The sequence below is a fragment of the Takifugu flavidus genome, chromosome 16, assembly GCF_003711565.1.
Source record: "Takifugu flavidus isolate HTHZ2018 chromosome 16, ASM371156v2, whole genome shotgun sequence".
Classification (NCBI taxonomy): domain Eukaryota; kingdom Metazoa; phylum Chordata; class Actinopteri; order Tetraodontiformes; family Tetraodontidae; genus Takifugu; species Takifugu flavidus.
In genome coordinates, this window is record NC_079535.1 from 6182092 (window position 1) to 6206748 (window position 24657).

Genomic DNA, 24657 nt, shown 5'->3' on the forward strand with positions numbered 1-24657 from the left:
GGAGGAGTCGGAAAAAATGTTGTTTGAGGTGAAACGCTTCCTTAAAGGCGGATATTCTTCCCAGAAAAGAGCTTCCGAGCTTTAAATTTAAGCACTCTTCTTTCAAAGGAGCCTGCAGCTGTTTGAGAGAAAAGACCAGGATGGAAAAAGAGGGATGTGACAGTGGTGATTGATTGGGTTCATTTTTATTGCAACAGAATTAACTGGATCTAAAAATCACATTAGCTACTTCCATAAAATCAAACTTCCAACTTTCCTTTTCCAACATTTCATCTTCTCTTCAGTGACCATCTGACAACCTCCCCTTGACCTTCTAAAAACACCTTCCACAGACGAGTTACAAGGCTGCCATATGTTTAACTACTGATTATTTTTAGAACAAAAGCTGCAAACTACTTTCTAACATGGTGGTTAATGAGTCAGGAATCTACGTCTACGTCATGCATGACTATCGTCAGGCAGCTCTGGAGCGTCAGGAGCGACCATGGTCTACTCGTTGCACAAAACGGCGACGCCACGCTCGTAGAAGCTGTGCGGATCCTCCTTGGTGGCGATGTCAAAATCGACGGTGAAGATGAGGTCAGACCGGGTGAAGTTCAGGTACACGGGCAGAGTCACCTGCATCGAGACACAGATGGAAATAAGTCAGCAGAGTTTTTGTAACCGAAACTGTCCGGTGGATTTTCGGGCTTGTTTTTAGGCTGCTGATCCTTTACCATGTGTCTCTTCTCAGTGGTGCTTTGCTTGATCCAGCGGAGCTGAGTGAGGGGCAGCTCGGTGGAGATGGTGGTGGACAGAGACAGCTTGTTGTTGGCACAAGTTGCTCCTTGTAGTTTCAGACCTGGGAGAACAACGATGATGTTCAACATCAGTGGTTAAATAAGGACAAGATAAATGAAGGCTTGGAATGATTCTCAGCCTTAAGTTGTTTTTATCCTGTACACATTTGTTCTTTCTATTATTCGAAGGCGGCGCCAAGAGGAGCAGATTTGCCGCCTGGTCTGACCTTTGATGCCGAAGCTGCAGGCATCCAGTGAGGCCCCCTGTGCAGCGGTGACGTTGACCTCCAGACACAGCTCCTCCAGGGACCAGCTGTTAGCCTGAGCCACATACTGGCGGGTGGCAGTAATGTAAGCCTCTGGCACAAACAGGCTGCCCACACAAACATGGATGTTCTAGACCCCAGAAGAGAGGAGGCGGGGAAGCATGAGTGTGGCATGTGGCACAGAGGATCATCATTTAACATGCACCAAGTCGAACAGCACCTTTAGTTCCTTTGCACCTCCGGTGGCAGCTCCCTGGGAGATCATCTGCAGCTGCTTGATGCGCTCGCTGAAGTCTGCCACCCACTGGATCACCGTCATGGAGGCTGGAACAGTGTAGCGACACCAGCTACGAGGCAGGATGCCTGAGGAGAAGTAAACGCAAGTTTGCCGTCTGCTCCAGAGGACCTCTCACTAAATAACCCGGATATAAGCTGATCAATAGATTACAATAACATGGGTACCTTTAACAAGGTCACTGATGAGCGTGCGCAGGTAGTTGGTCTGCTTTTTCTTGCCCACGCACACCTGCACCACATCAGACAGATCCTGACGGACATCCTGCAGCATCTTGCCGCCCATCTTCACCTCGCGCTCAAAGAATCGGAACAGCGGGTCCTGATGGTTGCGTGTTGGATAACAAGGCATTCCATCAATGACAGAACTTCCACAGGAGAATGAAATTCTCAGAAATTACCTCGTCACCTTGTGAGGCGCGAAACATTAACAAATCACAGAACAGCACACACATCATTTAAGCCTTATCCTGTGAAGTCTTCTTCCCAACCTCCTCTCCTCACATGTCTGACATTACCTTGATGTTCTCCACTGTGCGTTTGAGTGGATTCACTGTTTGTGGCATGAGCTGCAGCCAGTTGCAGGCAGTGGTGTGCAGGGTCCTCATCCAGGCCGGCTGAGCATCCGATGTGGAGGAGGTGCGCTCCTTCTTCTCCGTCTCATAGGCGAGGTCGTCCTCATCCTCCAACATCTGCATTTTCAGCATCTTACCCATCATGTCAGTGCCTGTGCAGCCCAGCAGGGGGAGCAAGTGAGCAGGGGAAGGAGGTGGAAGAAAGGGCCATTGTAGGAGGTGGAGGGGGAGAAGAAATTAATAGAATAACAGACACAGAAACTTACCGTGAGGTCATGTTATTACAGACAAACAAATCAGGACTACAGTTCACCGGGTAGGAAAAAACAAAACACAAAAGGCTTCAGGCACCATTTCAATCAAACACAAGCAACAGAGTTCCCAGGTGGAAAAAATAAAACCACATTCTTGACTGAATGCCACCGTAAACAAAATTAACATAGGAATTCAACAAAAAAATGGGGATGGGAATGAGGATAAAGGAGCAGGGGGGTGGTTGAAGGTGGGTGCTTCTGCAGCCAGTTTTGCAGGGACGGGAGGTTGGTAAGGAGCTCTAACAAAAACAGGGTGGGATTCCCATTCAAAACTGTACCGTGACGGTAGGGAGGAGATAAAAATTTAGCATAGCAGACATGATGGCTGTGAAATACAGCTGCTGGAGGGTGAGGACATACACACCTTCCTTCTCCTACTGTACAATTAGTAGCTACTCAAAAAACAAAACATTAATGGAAGCAAAAGAAACCCCTCGTTTGCTTCCATCTAAAACAGATAAAGTACCCATTCTGTGCTGCTGATGCACCTTGCTAGACTTAAAGAGCTACTGTAATAGAGAGACATGGTTAATGATGACACTTGTGTGACCATGAAAGCCTTAAAGGAAGAACTGTGGTGAATTTTGGTACAGCGACTGAGTACAGATGATTGGGGCATACCCTGAGTGGTGAGCAAGACCTTCTCAGCATTGCTAGGCAACCCCAGCCAGGATGGAGTCTGAGTGTCAGGCAGCATCTCTACCCAGTGCATGAACTCCTCGCGGCTGCAACAAATGAAAACCGTCATTTAAACAATGACCACAAATAAATATTTCCCAAATAAAAACCACCATTCAGTTTGCCAGTACTGACCGAATGCCATCAGGCATCTTCAGATCCTTGTGCCCGTCGACCTTGAGAGCCAGTTTGAATTCACTGTCAAAGCTTCCCTTGGTGAAGATGCGTTCCAGGAAGGTGATGAGGAGGCGCTGGTCAAACTCATTATCGATGCGGCCACCATAGATGGACTGAGCCATCAGTGTTTTCAGAGCAGCCCAGGGGATCTTGTCGGGAGCGATATTCTGGCGACCCTGCGTGTTGACATGTTTGACGTCACATATTTTTGCGTCACCAAACTTATACCGATCTGGAGTGTTAACACAATTCAAAGGCATCATTTTGGAAAATGAACCCTGACCTTAGCAGTGTCATCCAGCCAAGTGTCAATGGTATCGCAGGCAGAACGCAGATCCGACTCTCCGAACTCGTATTTCTTGGACCATCCGAGCGGTGCGTAACGCAAACGCTCCTGAATGACTGCGTGGAACCAGGCCAGCAAGAAGTAGAGACGAGCACGCTCATTGGGAGCCTGTACATACAATATACATGTATTTAATATAGAGAATACCTGGTTTTGGATTGAGAGATTAATATAGTGGTTTTTCCAAAATAAGTGACCTTGCACATGCGAGCTACAGGGATGTTGCTGAAGGTTCTCAACATGTTGGCCTTGAGACCAGGAGGAGGCTCGAACACAAAGATGCGACCAGCACGAAGTAGATTCACTGGCACCTACAAGGAGAATACAATATTTAGACTTTCACAATGACTGAAAGTAAAGCCAATATAAGGATCACACTAATTTTATCAAAACTAGGAAACATTTAAATTCTGAGGCTTACCTTGGGGTTGATCTCCATTGTCAAGAAGAGCCTGAAGCAGGCATGAGGCTGCATGGAGTGAAGTTTCTTTTCCAGATGCATGAGCCATGCAGGAGCCAGGTGGACGTTCTCCAACATCACCCACCTGTCAGACCACAACGGTGAGGATGCGATAACAAGTCTAGATGTTCAGAAAACACAGAACATGCTACCTACCTGCCAGACTTGACAGCAGTGTTGATGTCTTTGTCTGCTTTATTGAAACCCTCGGCCGAACCTGTGAACAGTGGAAAAGCACAAAGCTTTAACTACAATTCCCTCACTAAACTTCAGATGGTTTTTAGTTATTGCTTCCATACCAATAGAGATGGAGGTGATTTGCCTGTTCTCCTCAGCAGCAAGATCTCTGACCAGGCCGCTGGCATCATAACCTGGCACAGAACACATCAGCACTGGAGTGCTGGGCTTCACCTGCAGCCAGGTGTCAAAATGGAGAATGTCAGCAACATGTCAACACTGATGAGGGTAAACACTTCCAGAGGTTAAATACTTTTACTGAAGTGATTCTACCTCATTCTCCACAACATTGGCCAGGTCAAGAGGCTGCTCAATGATGCTCATGAAGGATTCTCCCAGCACCTTTGCAACAAAAATGTGCGACATAGCGAGCAGACGGTCTGGACGGAAGGCCTGGATCAACAACAGCTGGTGCACTGCCTGGCCAATGGGGGCTGAACAGATTAAAGCAAAGCAAAGCAGTTCACATATGAAGACATAAGAATTATTGTTTATGAGGCCCTACAGACGCGTAGACTTACTGGACTGCTTCTCTTCTGACCACAGATAAGGCACAGCCAGCTCTGGAGTGTTGCTCTCAATCCACATGAAGAATTGCTAGGAAAAAAAAAGAAATTAAAAAAACATTTAGAAATGTCCCAAGCAAGTTGTTGATCAGATCGTATGTCACAGTAGAACTAGGAGCATTTACGCTCACCTCATCAGCCTCGACTTTGTTCACCAAGTCGCTGAATGCTGGCAGACGACTGAGTCGGACCATGGCCTCGCTCTGCTCACTGCTCAGACCTTTCACTTTGGGCAGTGACATGCCAGTCAGGACGATCTCTTTACCTCGCAGGAAGTGCTGGAACTCGGAGTCATATGAGGGCTCGCTGGGGAGAATTACACCATAATTAGAAATCCTGGTCACTGAAAGTCACTGTAGAGAGTTCCTGTATTTCCTGTGTGTACCTGGTAATACCCTTCAGGCTAATCTTTGCCAAAAGCATGGCAAAAGTGATGTGATCCTGGTGCAGCATGCCTCTGGCTGCTCTGTTAAATACCACCTAAAAAGGAAATTACCGGTATGTCTATTAATACTATTCCAAACACAGCAACTACATTTATTCATAGAACAGTTCAAACCTGGAAGAGGTCCTTTGTGAGGACATCAAGTCTCTGTGAATGATCACTGATGCTCTTAAGGTTGGGGTTTTCATACAGCACAGTGTGGTAGGTATCCAAGAAAAAGTGCAGGGAGTATTGGTAGAGGAAGTGCATCTGGAGAAAAGCAAAGCAGTGTGTTTATGTGACTCATATTAGAAGTCAGAAATATTATTTCTAAAGTTTAGTTTGTTGATTTAAAAAAGCTCTGGAGGGAGAGGGTGATTGTGTCCAGACCTGATTGAGAGCCTCCATTGTAAAGTATATGCTGCTACAGGCAGAGGACAGCGTCAGGTATTGCTGTGATACTGTCTCCACCTCCGCCATGACGATGTCCGTTTCCTCCACCTTCCTGGTCACCTCGGCCGCCTCCTTCTTGAGGTTCTCCAGTGTGGTAATGATGGTGTCATCATCAAGAATGCGCCCTTTAACTTCATTGAGGGCCTGAAGCAGGGATTTTTCCAGCTGGCGCAGACGCAATTGGAACTCGCCTACAAGAGAAGGAACAGATGCTGGTGAGTTCTAATTATCTCGATTATCTCAAGCAAACAGCCATTATGTTTCCAGTTTTGCCAACTATTTGCACTTGTATATTTGCCATCTCACCCTGCAGTTTGAGGAGGTCGGAGCGTTTCTCATCCACATCAGGCCTCTCAGCCTTGAGAACCTCATTGAGACACTGGCTCTGAAGGCTGCTGCGTGTCACAGTGAAGTTGACAAATGTAACACGAGAACACAAATCTGGTGGGAACTCAACCTGCACAGAAAAGTGACAACAAATTAGACAAGCCAATTTCTTTGTACAAATCCATACCTCGAAAAGACCAGGGTTTTAAGAATAGACTTTAACCTACTGTTGGATCTCTTGTAGAAAGGAAAATGACAAATGAAGGTGACAGATCAATGTCCTGGTCTCCGAGAGTGATGAGGACACGTCCTCCAGTTCTTCTGACCTCTCTGTTCAGCACTGGGTTTAGGATGGGGTCGTAACTTTCTACATCCTTAAGAGCAAACATAAAAACATCCTCTTGTAGATAAATTCAGGATGACACCTGACCCAATGATACCAGTGTAAAGCAGCAAGGCATACCTGGACCAACAGGGGGTTTCCAAAACGCAGAGCACTCTCCAGGTTCTTCCTGAAGGCATCATCCAGGAAACTGGTTCTGGTAATCTTGCGATCTTTGTACTCATTCATGATGAACTCTGTGGCCTGGCCTGACGGGTCAATAATTAGTGGATACCTGCACAGAACGAAGATACAATTGAGTCGAGGCCAAGAAGGAAATGCTTGTCATTTTAAAAAGTCAAAATGTTACAGTGCTAGATGAAACTGACCTGTTGAACCTCTTGAGCATAATTGCGTTTTCAGTGCAGAGGTCATCAGCTGGGAGAGAGCTGGCCTGCCAGCGAAGTCTTTCATCCGCATTGGACAGATACTCAGTTCTTGCAATATCTGTACGGAACTGTAACAGAAAAAATGGGGTAAATGGAAGCTACAATGGTGGAGAGGAAACGCAACGTGTGCCTCCACATACAGTAGATTTGTCAAAAAACATCAACTAGTGATGCGAACGAAGCCAGAAACTCAGCTTTAAGTACCTGAATGTTGGCCTGCTGCAGGTGATGAGACCACGTCGTGAACAGATTCTGTCTCATCTGCTGTTCGAAGTAGCCAGCATATGTGATGAAAGCTGCAGACAGCAGACAGTCTCCAGCAATGGTGGACATCTGGTTCTTGAAGGTTTCACTGGTCTTCTCCCAACGGTCCCGTTCAGCCGACAGACTTTTCAGTAGGGCTGTACTGCGATTCACCTACAAGAAAACAAAGTTTAAAAAGCGCTGCGTGATTGATGCAACGGGGGGAAAAAAGCAACTGAACGTCACTTTAATGATCATTTACCTTAGCTTCTACAGCTGCCAGGTCAGCCTTGATGGCCTGGGCTTCTGAAATGAGGACAGCATATTCCTCCTTGTAGCGAGCAATGCTAGACTCCAAGTCTCTGATCATCTGCTCCACCTCCTCTGCTTTTGTCTTGTTATCTGTGGCATCATCCTCGAGCTTCTGCAGTTCATTGCGCAGAGGCTCCACGCGCTTCAGCATGTCGGCATAATTAAGCTAAAAAGGCAATAAATGTATTCATCCAAGGAGCACTTCTTCAAGCCAGTGCTGTATTCATTTTAATATAGTTTGGTCTTACCTGAGCAATTGCCCATTTCACCATAGGACCACAAGCCAGTGATGCTCTGTTGATTTGTTCATAGTTGTAGCCTGGATTGGAGAGGTAGTTCTTCTTCATCTTCTCACGGATGGAATCACTGGAGGAGGAAGCAGGATTGAGTAAAGCATAAATTTATGATTATACAGAGGGTTGATACTGGATATTCAATTGGAGTGAAAAAATTATACATGATCATTGCAAATGGGTGAGATATTTCAACGGGTTTTAGTGTGAGGAATGTAGAATCGCAGTAAATCTAATAACTAGAGGTTGTGGTTATAATACTGCCAGTTCATTGTCTGATTTGAAAAGTGTGACAAAATGTAGAAATCAAACAGATGCCACTTGATTGTTGTGCTGATTGCTGGATTTAGTACATTTCTATCGGTGACTAGCAGTTAACACCTGTACCTCATTTCTTCAGAGGAAAAGCTGACTATGCTGCTGATGAAATTTTCCCTGATAATAACTTGTCTGATTTTTTTCCAGTCACCCGTCTCCTCGCCCAGCATAAGGCAGATAGACTCCAAGGCCAGCTTGACAGCAGCTGGGGGATTGGTCATGGCCCGCACTTCTACTAGGTGCTGCCGCTTAATAGAACTCACCGCTACGACAGGAAGGACCATTGTTTTTACAATGAAAGGTGATGCCGTGTGGGGGGGCATATAGAGAGACAGAGATGGACATGAAGAGAAAACATCAGTTAATTCCAGAAATGTTTTGTTTCACCTGATTTCGTCAGCAGAGAAGTTAACAATAGTGGGAATGAAGTTCTCCCTCATGATGATGGAACGGATTTGCTTCCAATCAGTGGTGCTTTCTCCCAGGAGCAAGCAGATGGACTCAAGAGCTAGTTTCACAGCTGCGGGTGGATTGGCCATAGAACGCACCTCTACCAGGTGCTGCTTCTTGATGGACTTAACAGCTATCAGCATCAGATGAACAAGGGGTGGATTATTACAAGGCAGGGGAGGCAATAATGGGAGGATGAAGTTAATGGTTGCATCGTGAACAAGAAGCCTTTGCAACTGTGTGGTAATATTATAAATTTGAAAAGACTTAAATAACAGACATTGTATCGTTAATATTATTATTTTTTATCAACAAGTAACATGCTACAAATTGTACAACCCTACCATTCTGGGCCTCAATGACAGCAGGCTCCACTTGATCCAAGTCCTGTTTGACACTCAGTTGTTTGTCCTTGATCACTTCTTGCTGCTTGTATACAGCTTCCTGGATCTCCTGGCTCATCACCTGGAATCACAGTTAAAACTGATGCATTATTTAATGTTGGGGCTGTATATTGGTTCTCTCACTTATACCACTATATGTTTGAATGTTGTATAAAGAATCATATACCACTTTATCGGTATTACTGTTAATTGTTTTATTATTATCAATATAATAGTTGCCTGGTTCACTTTTTTGTACTCAGGCGCAGCCTTAGAAATCCACCCCATGTGTGTACCTTTTTCTTTTCTGCCTCCTGCTGGTCTTTAAACATCTTCTTCAGTTTGTCATTGGCAGCAGCATTCTTGGCCTCCAACTCTTGACTCTTAATTCTTAGGTCACGACGAAGCTCCTCTACCTTTTTTTCCAAGAAAATATATAGTTAGACAAGAACAAAAACCATTTAGCATGCAGTGAGAAAAATACAAATACAAAAACTGCAGCACCTGATCGACAGTCTCCTTGATCTTGCGGAGACCAACATTGAGATGCATCTGCTGCTCTTCCAACTCACTACGTTTCTCATTGAACAAGTTGGCGTACTGGTTGATGAAGTCCAGGTAGTGGCGAGGAGTGATGGCCACCGTGTGACCACCTCTCTTAGCCAGGCGGTTGTTCGCCTGTTTAGAGAAGACATCAACATTAGTCATGCATCAGTCTGAGTCAAATACTGGTTAAACCTTACAGGACAATAATTCCATCAATCAGTACATTGAACACAAGCAAGTACCTGATGAAGTGTTTGGTGCACAAACACACATCCGTTCACAATTGCCTCGCGGTGAGATGGTGGCTGGGGCAGTTTGTCATAGACGATGGGCATGTAGTCTGGCACCTTGTAGTTGGGTTTCTCAAGATCCATCTTGCTGGTAAACTCCTTACCCACCTGATACAGGGCCTGTGTGGACCAGTCTCCAAACCAATTCAGGACACATCTAAGAAAGATATTTCTTGTTAACTGAGGATTTGTACCGGTATCTGTACATTCATGCCTGGTGTTCAGTCATACCTGTTGAAGAGGGCAGGAGAGGTCGCAGCCCTGTCCTTCAGGCCCTCTGATGAGGGGTTCATGGTGAAAACAACATGGAGGTTCCTGATAACTTGGCTAGTGAACCACTTGTAGAGCTCCTCATATGTGTCAAGCATTAGACCCTCTTTCTGTGCTCCCTCTTTACACTGAGTCATCAGAGTAGCATACTCATCTCCCTCAAACAGACCAGGAACCTATTAACAGCAATGAAACATTTGTAAGAAAAAGCGTTTTCTGTTAAGGAGTCGTAAAGCTTGCAAGTCATGACATCATCATTTACCTCTCCGTTGGCCAATAGTGTGTTCATTCTTTCAAGGAACCCAGAGTCAAGCACATTGGACTCATCCATAATGAAGGCAATCTTCTCATTTTTACAACCTGAGCGTCGCAGCACTGTGCGCAAGTCCTCATCAAAGTCCTCTCCTGTATATTTCCTGTGCACCTGAAGATGTGCAAAAGTATTTTAATATGACAAACAGTTGTAATAATATTGCTAAAACATCTATATGTGGCAGACTAACCTTGATCTGATAGACACTGAGCCCATTCATCCAGGCTACAAAGCGAGACAGAGTTGTCTTTCCAGCTCCGCTCACACCGATCAACAGGAGATGGCCCTGAGGCTGACGGAAGATTCTGTGAAGATACAATTTTAAAAGTGACTCAATCATAATTACCTCTGAGCAGAAAGTCCCATTTTAATTATTTTCTGGCTCACCGGTCAATTCTGAGGACATGGTCCAGCACCTCATTGAAGAGTACTAGAGGAACATCCAGCTCTTCCTCATAGAAGACCTTCAGCCGGGCCTTCACGTAGTCTCTCAGCTCCTCCTGTTCCACTGGGATGTAGTCCTGCATCCAAAAACAACTCTCAGTACAAACTGCTGTTAAATTGTTCTTTGTTGAAGACCGTTGTCACCAAAGAAACAGATCTCCAGGTTACCTTTGACAGCCAGTTGCTGTAGAGAATGGGTCTGTTCAGGGCCTTATCCTTATCAATGTTGGGGAAGTGTTTAAGAGCAACCATGTCAATGTTCTCATCTGTCCACCTTCTCTCTTCATCATCCACCAGCCTACAAAAAGTGTTAGACTGATTAAAACAATTCTGGTGACAAAGCATTTAAGCAATACATTTGAGCATCACAGTCCAGCTGTACCTGTCCTGGAAGAGACGAAGAGCTTCGTGGGCCCAAATGCGGATGAGTCCCTCCACAGGCAGAGTCTCAAGTGGCCGAAGAGCCTCAAAAATTCCTCTCACCCAGCGGGTCATCTCTCTGGGTGAGTAGATGTAGTGAGGTTGTGTGTCCTGAGTGAACCGCTCCTGAAATTGAAGATTCAGATCCAGAATGTGAACACATCAATAAAAGTTAACAGAATAACTCGAAACATGTCAGAAAAGGGTTTGAACAGTTTATCTAGCATGCAATATTTAGAAACCGTTTTACCTGAGACATGGTGTAAAATTCAACCATAGCAGCTGTAAGAGGCTCGGCATAAGTACGGAGCGATGGGATGAGGCGCAGCATGGCTCGATTGAAGGTTCCATAAATCTGGGTTAGAGATGCTGGACCTGGATAGTCAACATACACCACAGGAACATGGCGCAGGAACCTGGAAACAGCACATCCGGACAGTGTTGGTCCTCTTTGCAGGAACTCTGAATTTGTGTAGCTTTGTGTAGCTGTCATTTTTATTATGTTTCTTCACAATGGTATCTATTTTATAGCTGTGAAGTTTTGGCAGGATATTCTGCATTTAAGGCCGAGATGTCTACCTGTGGGTGAGAGGCTTTCTGCCTGGATCAGTTGGAGGATTACAGGCTCCAACAAACTGAATCCTCTCCAATTTGACCCAAGTCTGGTCTGAGGTGCGGTAGAATCCTCCATGTTCCACCATCTTTCAAGAAGACATACATATATAGGCAATGAATTTAACCGCAGGGCCATAAAAGTGCTGCAAGTGCAACATAAGAATTTACTATACCTGTCTGATAAAAGAGATGACTCTCTGTGTGCCATATTTGTCCATGTCTGGCAAATTGATCTCATCGCAGAATAATACCAGCCACTTGCCGAGCTGCACTGGGGCAAGGACCACACCACTGGGTGTACGGCGGTATTCGCAATAATGATCAAAAGTTTTCAGCAACAATTCTGGAGTGGTGGCACTGGAGAAGTTTAGACCAACAACCTAGCGGAGTGAAGAAGAACTCAAATGCATATCAATTCAGTTTAGACAGGAATTATTTGTGCTTAAGTCATTTTTTTTAGAGTCTGACCTCCATGTCAGGCAATGCTCTGAGTGCGCTGAACAAAGTCATGGTTTTTCCAGAGCCAGGAGGCCCACACAGTACCAGCGGTTTGTGCTCTGCCAGCCATGTGTAAAGCAAAGCCTCGTGACGAACGGTGTCCAGGGTGGGAACCACAACATCGGGGGATGCCACTTTGTGAGTCTCCACCTCAATCTGTGGCACCTTGCCTTGCCAGGACTGCCACTCACCAGAGATGCACACCTGATACAGATAATGGCCAAATCAAATTAAAGACACTAATAATTATTGTGTGACTTTCTGAATGCAAGAATACATCAACTCGATTCCCTTAAAACAAGTATTAATCTTGCTGGCTCCGAGGACCGTACCTCATAGTCAATGATGGGGACATTGGGAGCAGCAGGGAGGGGCACAGTGGTGATCCGCCGGATGTATTCTCCAAGCTCAGCCCTCATCTTCAGCCGTCCATCACCAGAGAAGGACCACAGTACAGCATAGATCAGATATTTCTGTAAAAAAATAAAAAAAAAAAAGATGATTATTAATAATGCGTGTGAATAACCCTTGTATGACTGGAATATACGTGCTTTTATGCCATTTTAAAATTGTCTTCAGAGACTGAAAAGTACATCACCTGTATGTATTTTTCCAGCTGATCAATGGGCATTGGGAAGTCAGGGTGGTTGTTATTGTAGAGCGCAACATTACGGCAGGCCTGGTGCAGCATAGAGAACAGGGAACCCATGCAGCGCAGGCGTGTGAAGTCCATAATGTGCTCCAGCTTTGAGGCATGTTCCAAGGCCTTGATCACCAAGCCTGTGGAGGTGAAGTATGGCTGCAGGATTCCAGCTACATCCCGCTGGATCTGTTGAAAATCACAACAGAACACCAACCATTTATTTCTGCTGAAAAAACAGCTCCACAAACCCTTGCTTCAACTGACATTTGTTTCAAACTCATTTTTCCCCTCTTTGTTCACCTGCAGCATAGGTGATGCAACCTCTTCCTCATCCTCTGTGCCCTTCCTCTGGCGCTGAGCTTCATCTTCTCCCTCATCCAATGGAATACTGCGAATGCGTGCCAGGAAATTGTTGAAGATCATATCAGTGCTGAGGACATCCTCACTGAACCACACCATGCCACAGCGGGACACGGTGGCGAGGGTAGCATACTTCAGGTCCTGTACTTCAAACATCACACGCACCTAGAAAAAGAAAATATTTTGAGTAAAAAAAACAAAAAAAAAGTTAGGTTTAGGCTACTGCACTCTTACATTTGGTGGCAAGCTGAGACGCTCTCCATTTGGCAAAGTTAGGAGCTTGTTGTCATCCAGGACAGAGTTGAGATTTTCAACCCACTCAGGGTCAACGTCACCATCAAAGATGATCCACTGACGCTTTTGCAGTTCACCTCGAACATTGTCAATTATTCTGAATAAAAAAAAACAACATTTTTTAAAATGTTTTTCCAACAGTGCTTTTTCTCAAACTCTATATTTTCCCGTTTCAAAACCAAACTTACTTTCTGAGGATGTGTGTGAACAATCCATCAGTCCATTCACGAGTGTTGGGGTCCAGGGTTCCATACAGGTGGTCCTTACTGATGGCCTTAGGGTCAATTATGTGGGCCACACCCTCAACACCCTCCAGCCTCTCCAGGGCTTTGAGAAGCACTCTCCATGCCATAGTCTTTCCACTGCCTGAAGGCCCAACCATCATCAGGCCATGGTTGATCTGTGTGATCTGGTACAGCTGAAGAACCTGAGAGAGAAGAAATGTCCAAGTTTCAGAAAAACAAGATCAAAATTTTAGCCACAGCAACATAGCTGGACTTCATTTTTCACCATACCTTCTCCACCCACATGCTGCCCACATCATCACCATCTCCATAGGTGAGGTACATCTCCCCACAGACTTTCTTCAGCTCCTCTCTTAGAGCAGTCATCTCTCCACGGTGGTACTGGATCCCAGGGAAGACGTCTGACAGCAGGCTGAACAGCAGAGGGATGTCTTCTGCCACCAGCTTAGGAACCATGGTCTCACACACACTCTGGATCAGGATCTACAATAACAAATATCCAGTGTAGTAACAGCAACAAATTAACATCACACAATATTGATTTTCATACCTCCTGTTCAGGAAGGTTCTCGGCAATATCATTCTCATCAACGACCTCCCCGCGCTCCAGCTTATCCTTCTTGATTCTCTGGATCCGTTCACGTTTGACATTACCAGCACTGATGAGTACGCTCTTGAGAGCTCGGAGGCCAAAATCATAATGACTCTGTGACGACAGCTGCTCGTCACATAGCCTGACACAGAAGGAAGCACACATTAGATAAAGAGCACCCCCCCAAAGCTATGTAGATATTTGTTTCAACTCTACATACTTGAAGAATGGCACAATCTTTTTAGCAAGGACCTCAGCTGTGCGAAAACCCTGAGAGTACAGCATGACCTGGGCAATGAGCTGACGGTCTGGTTTGGTCATGGCCAAACTACGGAACAGCTTCTTCAGATTGTCTGGAAGGTTGGAGCGGCCAGCATAGCCAGGATTCATGGTGATAAAGATGGCCATGTCTGGACTGACCTTCACCTGCTTATTCAGCAGCTCTGTCATGACTGGCACACCTATAGAGATTAAAGGTGTTTATCATGGAAACTTCTATTTAAAAACAACTAGGTCCACAAATTTCATTTTTAAGAAATAAAAAAAATTACTATTTTTTTTAATTAACATATTTGGTGGCAGCTAGTGTTCCATCTAAATCTGTATTATTTATCATTTATTTTTAATTATTAGTCATACTTCTGTCTCTGTTGGGGTTGCTGTGCTCCTTCAAGGCCACTTGGATGTACTGGACTTGCTGAGAGACAGCAGAAAGCATTCTCTCTTCCAGACGGTTGAACTCGTCAAAGCAGCCCCAGGCACCCACTTGGCACAGACCCACAAAGATGCGACCCATGGCCTGTTCAAGATGTGATTAATGTTTTAAAACAAAAAGAAATTTACAATTTAGAATAATGCAAATGCATTCACATACCTGGAAATCAAATGTCTCATCACAGTTGAAGACCAGAACAAAGCGGCCCAGCTGATGACCAAGAGCTTTCACTGACTCAGTCTTTCCTGTACCAGCAGGGCCTGAATGAAAAAGAAGTTTCCCCTATGTAAACATTTACTTCATTATGAAACCACAGTCACCATAGGACCTAACTAAAGAGCTTCTATACCAAATGGTGATCCTCCCAGGCGAGCTTCCAGAGCCTGGGTCATGGTGAGATAGCAGCGATCCGTCAGTGGAGTCTGGACAAGCTTATCTTGAACACCCAAGTACTCAAACCCATAGTTGAACTTGGCATTGGCCATCTGAATGGACAGTTGCTGGAGAACATCTGTCTGCTTGGGGTCAAAATAGAAGCGCATCTGGCTCAGCCACTCAAAGGACTTAGGGTTGTCGATCTTGTTTTTGATCAGGGTCCTGGTCACATCACGTTGGTGCACAAGCTCGGTGATCTTAAAGTGAAGCAAAAGATTGATTTTAGTCTCCCCAACATTGTCAAACACCTTTATGCGACAAAACCGAAATCCTTCTTACCAGGTGCTCCAGTTTCCTCCTGCGGAGGGGAGGTTGTTCCATTAGCACAGTGTCAGCCAAAATATTGAGAGTGGCCTCCACATTTGACAGCACTCCTTGCATGAGTGTCATGTCTCCACCACCAGAGATGGTGGTCAGTGCAGACTCAATGTTCTCAGACCAGGCAATCTGAGTGGACAGTACCACTAACTGGGCCTGTGAAAACAAAAAACGTGTGTGTAACATATTGCCTTTTCCCGCATAATAAATAAGTAAATGTGTACAGTTAAATACACACCTGATAGCGGTCGATCCAGGTGATGTACTGACTCAGGTCAACAGCAGTGCCCTTGTTGAAAGACGTGACTTCTGTGACAGATTCAGCCAGCAGCTTGGCCAGAGTCACTCTCATCTCCTTCTCCACCAGAGTCAGCCACTCATTGATCTTTGGATGATCCGTGATGGACACCGGTGTTTTGTAGAGTATTTCTTCTCCTTCACGTGAGGAGATTCCCAGCACCACAGTGTTGTCCTCATTCAGCAGAATGCTCGAGACACCAGCAAACATCTTTTTGAAGTGCTTCTGCAGTTTGGCCACATTCTTGCTGTTACCAATGATTTCAAGCAGGTCCTCATCTCCCACAAAGTAGAACCTGTTAATAAATTTTTTTTAAAAAAGAAGATTTTTTTAAATATTTGATTTGAAAACTGGCAAAATGTTGGTCTCTTGCTATGCAATGACACTCTGTTACCTTGGGAAAGAGGATCTTTCTCTTTCAAGGTACTCTCCCAGTGCTTTCTGGATCTTTCCTAGAAGGTCAGCCAGTCGTTCCAGAGATCTCTGAACTCCCTGAATGTTCAGAACATCCATCACTAAAGGAGACTTTGACACCTTCTTCATCAATGCCAAGAATTCTGTGCTGATACTGTGTAAAACATCACAAAAAAGACATGAAATTAAGCAAGAAATACAAAGTTATTGTGAGCATTTGAATAATAAAAAAATAAAAAAAATAACCTCTGGAATCTTTGAGTTTCTACAGGCAGCAGATGTTTGATGTCAGCACTGCCAGTAAAGATGCCTTCCAGATAGACCCAGCGACGCTGGACATCAATCCAAACATCAAACAGAGCCATGATGCGATTCAGCTTGTCCTCCCAGCTCAGAGCATCTTCCTCAAATACCTGCAAGAACAAAAGAAAGAGCAAACTGTTGATGAGGTCCATAAAATTTACAAACCGTTTTATAGTGAACAATAAGTTACTTGTTTTACCTTGTAGTATGGAGACAGTTTCATTGCAGAAACACTGTTGATGTGCTCTTTGACCTTGTTGAAGAGGTCATCCCAGCCTCGGATCAGGCGACACTTGTTCTGGTAGTTCACTAGATCAAGCTCATATGAGTTCCACACCTCACGGATCTAAAGACCAGAAATGGCAAATTGTTACACTACATAGGTATTTTTTTTATAATTTGGAGTGGGAGTCAATTATTACCTGTTTGAGGAACTCCTCCAAAGCCATTTCTCCCTGAGCTACCAGGAGAACATCCTTCACCACCATTTCATTCTTCTGCAGATCAACATCCCAGATTTGTCCCAGGGTCAGCTCTGACAGAACCCAGTTAACATGGAGACGCTTCATTAGTTGTTTCCAGTGGCGGTCCTTCAGAGCCTCGGATTTCAGCTCGATCACCAACATGTTCACCTGAATGGAAAGATTAAAATAAGGACTAATTTTATTTGGGGGGGGGGGGGGGGGGATCGGTAAGCTTTGATTACAATAAAGGTTGCATTCAGACCTTGAGATATCCTTTAAGCAGCCTCTGGACATATTCATAGGAGGCATACTGTCTCAGTCTTGCTTGGAAGTTCTTGAGCTGATTCAGAAGAGCATCCAACTCTGGCGAAGCTAGAAACACAGAACACCAACATGAACCAGCTACACACACAAGAAGGCGAAGCGTAAAATGGTAAAATAGTTGATGAGGATTAGCTACCTTGCGAGGCTGGACAGAAACCCAAGGTTGCTCTTTCATCTGGTCAATCTGCTCCCAAACCTTTGACAACTCAGACCAAACCTCCTTGAGGTCGTGAAGCTCCTCTAGTGCCACCTGACAAAGAATCATGGCATCAGTATTTGGTTAAACAATGTTACAAGAGTGTTTCTGTGATATTTGTTGACCAACATTTTAAAATGCAGCTTGTGTTGAAATTACCTGCACCCTCTCTTCACTGCCACTGAACACCCCAGTGTCTGTGAGTTCCAGAGCTTCTTTGGCCCTGGCACATTTCTCCCTTTCATCCTTCAGACGGCTGAAGTTGCCCTCATAGATGGTAAGAGACTGAAGAGCCTCCTCTGGTCTCAGGTTACCCTTTAGAACAGAAACATTAACATGAAAACCAGTCAAGACAACATTTGATGGTTTCCTTAAACATTATATGAGTAGAGACTGAACATAACACTTTAATAGTATTCTGAAAAGGTGAACAATGGCGATTAACAATAAAACAATTTTAAAATTGAATTAGTTCCAATTTCTTACAGCAACTGGTTTGGTCTTCTCCCAGTCATTGAGCAGATCGGTGGTACGGTTCTCCACAGCTTTGTCCTCCTGGACAATTTTCATCTGGAGGTTGGCCACCTGCTGTTGAATGGCAGTATCCTTCCGCTTCATGATGTCACTGAAGGCACCCCATTCACCTTCAATGTTGTCAATGTACAGCCAAGAAGGAGGGAACTGGAATCTTTGCTTCTCCAGCAAACGCTGTCCATTGCGGAACAACTGAAGATTAAAGGAAAGAATAACTGATTAAAATTTTCCTTAATATCTGCTGTGGTTAAGAAGAATGCTTCTGTTCTCGACGATTGCTCACGTCAACATTTTTCTCAAACTGTTTGATCTTGCGTTTTAGGGTCTGCACATATGTTATGAAATTGACAGCGTCAGAGGTGCTCGCTGTGTCCACGGAGTGCTGCTCCAGCTCTTGACGGGACTATTAAAGACAGGAGAACAATCAGCGCAAGGTCATTTACTTTACAAAATACCTCTACAAACAAAACTTCTTTTGGATATAATGTAATACCTTGGAGATCTGGGCATGGAAGTCCTGCATGTTCTGGCCAAGCATCTGTCCAAACTTGCTGAGCACTTCTTTGTGCCAGGAGTCATATTTCAAGTTGACCTTGGACTGGACCTGTTGTGATGGACAAATACAATCACTTCAAAAAAGAACTGTACTGACATTGATATTCAAAATGCACAATAAAATAAAGAAAAAACTGTTTTCTTCTTACAAACATATAGAATTTGAATGGTTTTTCATTATGCAAAAAGACATCAAGATTTTTACCTTTCCATAGTCAATGACAACGGGTCCGAACTCTTTTCGTGTCTCTGCATTGTCAAAGGTTCCACGTGCTTTGCGGATCTGGACCAACAGCGCCTGCCACTTGGTGAGGTCTTCGCCCAGACGGTTGTAGATGTTCTCAGCCTGCATGTCCCACAGGCACTGGTACTGCAGCCACACCTGGAAAGACACAGCAAAAGGAAATAAGAGAAAATCTTGAATTTCGTTACCTCAGCTCCTTTAAGTTGCAATACGAATGGTAAAAGGGGCTTGGATGATGACTCCAACCTTGACATATTGTTCCACTTCACCAACAATGTCCTCCACTGCATTGTATGCTTCCTCCAGGGCTGCTGGGCCATCAGGCATCCGGGTTAGAGCATTTCTATAAAACTTCTCCTCCTCTGACAACTCATAATGAACTCCCACCTGGAAAGGAGGGACAAATTACCTTTAATATATACATTTATTTGATCAAATTTTCTTCTTCTAAATGTTTCTTCAGCAATGGTTATCACACAAACTGTAGAATTTCTACCTGATATCTCTGGCTCTGGATTCTGGGAAGTGAAAGTATGACCATCTTCCAGGAGAACATTTCTTGGTAGAGTTTGTAGCGACAGTCTTCAATTGGTGGGTTCAGGTAGATCACCTGGTTAGTAATCCTCAACTCATGGACAACATTCTGGTTAAAAAGAGGGTTATTTAGTGGCATCCAGAAACTAATATAAAAATGTAATATCGCAACACTATAGATATAATGTTTACCTTGATTTTGGGCTCTCCTCCAGGTTTGTGGCTGACTTGAGGAGCTTCAGTGTCCATGTCCACATCAGCTTTATCTTCTACCTGACCACGAAGCACCTGGGTCCAGGCTTTGAGACCAGCCTGAAGCCGTACTCCGAGGATACGTTCAATCTATGAAAAATTAAAAATCAATCTTTGAAATAATACATGCTGAGAAAACACGGAAAGAATAATTCAGTTGTGTTTTGTGGAGCCAACCTCAATGTCAAGCTTGTTGACCCAGATGGGCAGGTTGGAATAGGAGTAAAGATTGAGGTCATCCACAGCCTTCTGGACTCGGTTGAGGATGTCAGAGAAGGTCTTGTGATCAAACATGCAGGTTTCCAGAGAACGAACCTCAAGATCAATTTTCTCTTCAATCAGTAGAAGATCATCCACCTAAAAAAAATAACATGAAACATATTTAAAATCCATTTTCCTCCCACTCTGAAAAGACAAAACAACCATGCCATCCATTACAGACCTTCTCTTGGAAGTTGAAGACAGTCTCAGCCAGCCTCTGAACATAAGGATCCAGCTTGTATGACTCCCAGACCAGAGTAATACCTTCAGTGACCAGAACCTGAACCTCTTTCTTAAGCCCAGCTACAAGCAGAGAGATGGATGATCGCTCCTCCACCTTCTCACAAGTGCGCTCATAAGTGCGCACACTCTCAATAAGAGAGATGGCAAATGGATAAAGCTGGTTAGCTTGGTGGGCTTTGTTGACAATGGCCAGAGGGACACGGAAGCTCAGCCATTTGAGGTTGCGGACCTCTTTGGACAAGGTGATGATCTCTGGGAGGAAGTTGACTTTAAGCTTGAGCATGTTTCCAGAGCGTCCACGGGCACGAGTACTCTCGATCGTGAAGATGCGTCCGGACACGCCGAGGTTACGCTGTTGCACCTGGATTACAGAGAAGAAAAACAGACATTTGAAGAAATGTGATGCGAGAATGAAAAAGAAACAAAGACCAAACGACATTTGTTGCGTACTTTGCGAGCCCAGTCATCGAATATCTCCTGAGTATTGAGTTTGGCTCTGAAGCTGTCTCCATCTTGCTTCAGCTTCAGCCCCTCCACATGATTCTCCCAGCCTTTTCCGAGAACATCTTCCACTCTCTTCATGTATGCAGTCAGCTGGCGGTCAATCTGCTTGGCCCAGATGATGGAGCCAGACACTGGTGGCAGGTCTCGGACGTGGCTCATCTTGCAGGCCTGGCTCTGAGGATACTGCACTTTGAACTTGTCGTGCAGCGACTCGATGTCGTCTTTCACGCGCTGTATGAGCTGCGTCTGGTACTCTCGAATGGCCCCCCTGATGTGGGGACGCACGAAGAGGGCGTTGAAGCGGGAGAAAATGCGGAACATTTCATTGGCGTTCTTTGCGGTTCCCAGCTGATCGCGCAGGCGGGCGGTGATACGCGTCTCCACGCGATCGATGCGTTCATCATAGCGCTTCATGGCAGCTTCCCAGGCTTCCATGCCCTCCTTAGAAACATCCAGACCATCGACCTCTTTGACGTTCTCATAAGCCAGGTTGACCTCCTCAATGGCGTTGGCATCAGCAGCGTCAAAGAGAACTGTAGCGACCTTCATGTCCTGAGGCTCAACTGTCTCTCCAGGAGCATGCTGTGGCACGGCAGACACCTGGAAAACATTTCAAGTTGAAATCTAATGTGATCTGATCACATCAGAATTATTCAGAATAAAAAGAGTGATTGCTGGGACCATACCTGAGGCCTCAGCACACGGACAATGACGGCCCTCAGCTGCTCGTGCTGCCGCCTGAAACGTCTCATATGATCCAAACGTGACTGAAGCTTCCGGTGAGCAGGACTTAAACGCCACACCATCTTCAGATTCTCCTCCCGCTTTCTCTTCACAATATCCCTCAGAAGGACCTGTAGTTTCTCATACTCATCCTCCCAGGTCTGGAACACCTCGAAACATGCAACCATCACCTGCACACGGAGATGATAAGAGGTAAAAGATGATAAAGAATGTGCACAATCATTTTTGAATAAACAGTTCTAAAGAACCAACCTTCTCAAATTCTTCATAGGCAACATGCATGAGTTTCCTGGTGCCCAACACTTTGAGAAGTTGAGAGCTTAGGTCCCTGGAGATGGCCTCTACCAGACGCAGGGCCCTCTGAATGGGGTACTTTGTGTTCCTGATCTTTTTTAGGTGAGTGAAAATGGCCATCAGAGCTTGGCGGATCTTATCGAGCTCTGAAGCTGAGAGCAGGTCATTAAGAGGGAAATCCTTCATCAAAGGATTGTAGTCATTGACCGTTTCCACTGCCTGCTTCAGACCTGCCAGTAGCAGAATGGTTATTTTCAAAACAATATTAATAAATACAGAAAAAAAACACAAGAGAGAGTAAATGGTCTTCCTGCTTGTCACTTACCAGTGTCTGTGTCAAAACTGACAGTGGCGTGAAAACGTTTGCCATGTTTGAGGATGTCCAGTGTCAGCAGAACCTCTGGACTTTCCCTCTTCTCCTGAATCCGGTTGAGGGCTCGTTCCAGATTCAGCCAGAAACTGATCTCCTGCAAGGCTGTGCCTGAGGCTGGGTCACGATCAAGCTTTGTCACCTAATAACAATACAAGTGCAAAAAAGAAATTGATGTTGTTCTGACTATGAGGATTTATTATATGTATGTATTTGTTTGTTTTTTTTGGAAGGCTTTCAACCTTTTGAATTTCCCTGATCCAGCGGTTGACTCCAGACTGAAGCCCATTGAGGAAGGTTGGGTCTTCTACTTTGTCTCCAAAGTCTGTGACCTTTGGCTTCTCTCCGCGCTCGTGGCACTGCTTCGTAATGTTGCCGATGGTGGGGTGGATGAGCAGGCTGATTTCAGGAATCTCAATGTTCTGCTGCAAGTGAAGGAGACCCATCTCCAACTCAGCGATCTTTTTCTCCACAGATGGAGCCATCTTATCGCCATCTCTGGAAGATTTGGATAAATTAGTGTCACATAATTAGATTTAATGCTTTTTCCATACATGACACCCATTTGGTGGATTACCTGTCTGCTTTGCCAGACTCGCGGATGTAGGACTTGAAGAAAGGGGCAACGGCATTGCTGATGAAAGAATGCAGGGTCTCATAGGGAGAATCCTCGCTCAAGGTCAGAACTCGAACTTGTGTTGATATGGGCTTGTCTGCATCAATGACACCTGTCCTCTTGATCAATGCCAAGCTGCGCGAAAATATGAAAACATTGAGAGTTTACATTTATGTATTTTAGGAGGAAACAGCCAGTTGCAGTCAAATTGTTACTTTTAAGGTTACAATTATCACTACAGCTGACAAGCTCTGTGACAGAAGAAAAGACTATCGAGGAGGGGATTGGATTCCTCCTTTACCTGTTGGATTTTAACCCATAGTGTATGTCAATGCTGACGTTATAAGTGATGCACTCTTTCTCCTCCTCCCCTTCATCTCCAACTTCCTCTGCAAAGCATAAATAAAACCAAAATGTTAGTTCTCTATTAACAAAAGCATGCATCATGTCATCTTTATTGCAGAACATATCTTGTTACACTCGTCTTAAAGCAGAATAACAACACAAGATACAAAAAATGAAATCTGTAACACAGCAGATGTGGTTGGAACTGATTAATATCTGAGAGGATGACTCGCAGGGACTAATCATGTGAAAGATCATAAGGATCTAGGCTTAAGACTCACACAAGTAGCTCCAAGAACAGTTTTTGGAGGCCAAATTTTACTGGCAGTCAAACAAAAACAAAGAGGATCATTGACAGCTGGTTCACATGATAAAAACAGAAATAGGAAGGCATCACTGGGGTAGTTATCAAACATTCCTTTATTCATGACGGTCCATTTTTATTTCTGTCCTGCATAGATGTTAGCTTTGTTAACACGACTCGGAGGTGTGCACAAATAAATGGTACTTGATGGAAAGTCTAAACACTAAGGTGGTAAAGTTAATCCCTTTTAATAATTGGATTTTCCTTTTGACAAAGACAAATTGCAAGGTGTTCTAGATTTACTATGCAGTTCAATAATTCGTTAAAATAAAGCGAATGACAGCGTTAACTGTTAGGCTACATTTAGCCGGACCAGGCGTGCAATGCTGTTTTTGTCAATTTAACTAATTGTTGTTTGAAACGTCACCTTTTAGCGCACTTCTCTCGACAAGGATGGTGTGAATTTGTGGGTCGGCCAGAAATTTTTTCATCTGTTCCACAGCGCTCTTCTCTTCCAGGGCGGTTTCCAGTGAGGACGGGGCCTCGCCGCCATCTTCCAGGAGCAACGGCACCAATTTCCGAATGTGCTTCTGCAGCACCGAAGTGTCAGCGACGGTCTGGACGGTCGACACCTCCATGGTGCCGGAGTTTTCCTCCGTCCCCCCGCCGTCAGACATACTTTTTATTGGCTATCCAAGACTGGTCTGGATGTAAAATAGGACAACGAAACAAGACAGAAGACCTCAGAGAAGCTGCAGTAACAACAACCCTGGTCAGGCTGCTGCTGTCAAACTGCGGCACCGGTGTCGTCAAGTTTATAAGCGCAATGGATTATGGTACTTGATGTTCAAAAGGCGTGTGTTGCGCTGTTAACAGCATTGAAAAGACTACAATATCCACACATGCCACGGCATGATACGTCTATTTGTCTAGCCGTGTTACGGAAATTGGGAGTTGCCCCGATGATGCAGCAATAAATCCGACATCCAGGTTTCTAAATTTGTTTTTACAGCGAGTTAACAGTTTACATATAGTCTATATATCTTTATCTTAATCATGTAATCGGAGCATAAGCAATTGTGTTTGGTAATTTTGTAATAATTGTCTTATACCTATTAAACTTCATCTATACATAATTGCATATTAAAATATTATACATATTGAAGCATAATTCTGATTACTGTGTTGACAAAT

The 24657-nt window shown here is 44.6% G+C and overlaps 1 protein-coding gene across 1 annotated transcript; it reads right to left on the minus strand.

Moving 5' to 3' along the window:
• Positions 1 to 166: 166 nt before the first annotated feature.
• On the minus strand, positions 167 to 24263 carry dync1h1 (dynein, cytoplasmic 1, heavy chain 1). Its single transcript, XM_057011637.1, has 78 exons — positions 23891 to 24263; positions 23116 to 23203; positions 22776 to 22949; positions 22441 to 22696; positions 22154 to 22340; positions 21787 to 22058; positions 21477 to 21704; positions 20737 to 21390; positions 20225 to 20647; positions 19960 to 20139; positions 19723 to 19872; positions 19493 to 19639; positions 19243 to 19383; positions 18958 to 19134; positions 18691 to 18801; positions 18481 to 18600; positions 18150 to 18389; positions 17823 to 17978; positions 17604 to 17717; positions 17406 to 17504; positions 17102 to 17311; positions 16879 to 17025; positions 16623 to 16789; positions 16357 to 16530; positions 15903 to 16257; positions 15626 to 15820; positions 15261 to 15543; positions 15071 to 15171; positions 14836 to 14995; positions 14417 to 14657; positions 14155 to 14338; positions 13875 to 14087; positions 13548 to 13786; positions 13300 to 13456; positions 13006 to 13230; positions 12661 to 12891; positions 12395 to 12535; positions 12033 to 12266; positions 11738 to 11944; positions 11529 to 11650; positions 11200 to 11365; positions 10912 to 11075; positions 10698 to 10827; positions 10473 to 10606; positions 10276 to 10390; positions 10035 to 10196; positions 9734 to 9948; positions 9455 to 9659; positions 9171 to 9344; positions 8963 to 9082; positions 8628 to 8748; positions 8221 to 8416; positions 7471 to 7588; positions 7173 to 7388; positions 6872 to 7084; positions 6608 to 6735; positions 6360 to 6513; positions 6124 to 6270; positions 5876 to 6026; positions 5507 to 5760; positions 5252 to 5386; positions 5078 to 5172; positions 4824 to 4998; positions 4648 to 4723; positions 4400 to 4560; positions 4189 to 4300; positions 4046 to 4106; positions 3851 to 3974; positions 3627 to 3740; positions 3367 to 3537; positions 3042 to 3259; positions 2850 to 2953; positions 1858 to 2066; positions 1508 to 1661; positions 1266 to 1408; positions 1007 to 1175; positions 717 to 841; positions 167 to 618 (listed from the first exon to the last, which is right to left on the minus strand). The coding sequence occupies exons 1-78, from the start codon at positions 24138 to 24140 to the stop codon at positions 490 to 492; spliced, it is 13911 nt and encodes a 4636-aa protein (XP_056867617.1). The 5' UTR covers positions 24141 to 24263; the 3' UTR covers positions 167 to 489.
• Between the last annotated feature and the right edge of the window lie 394 nt (positions 24264 to 24657).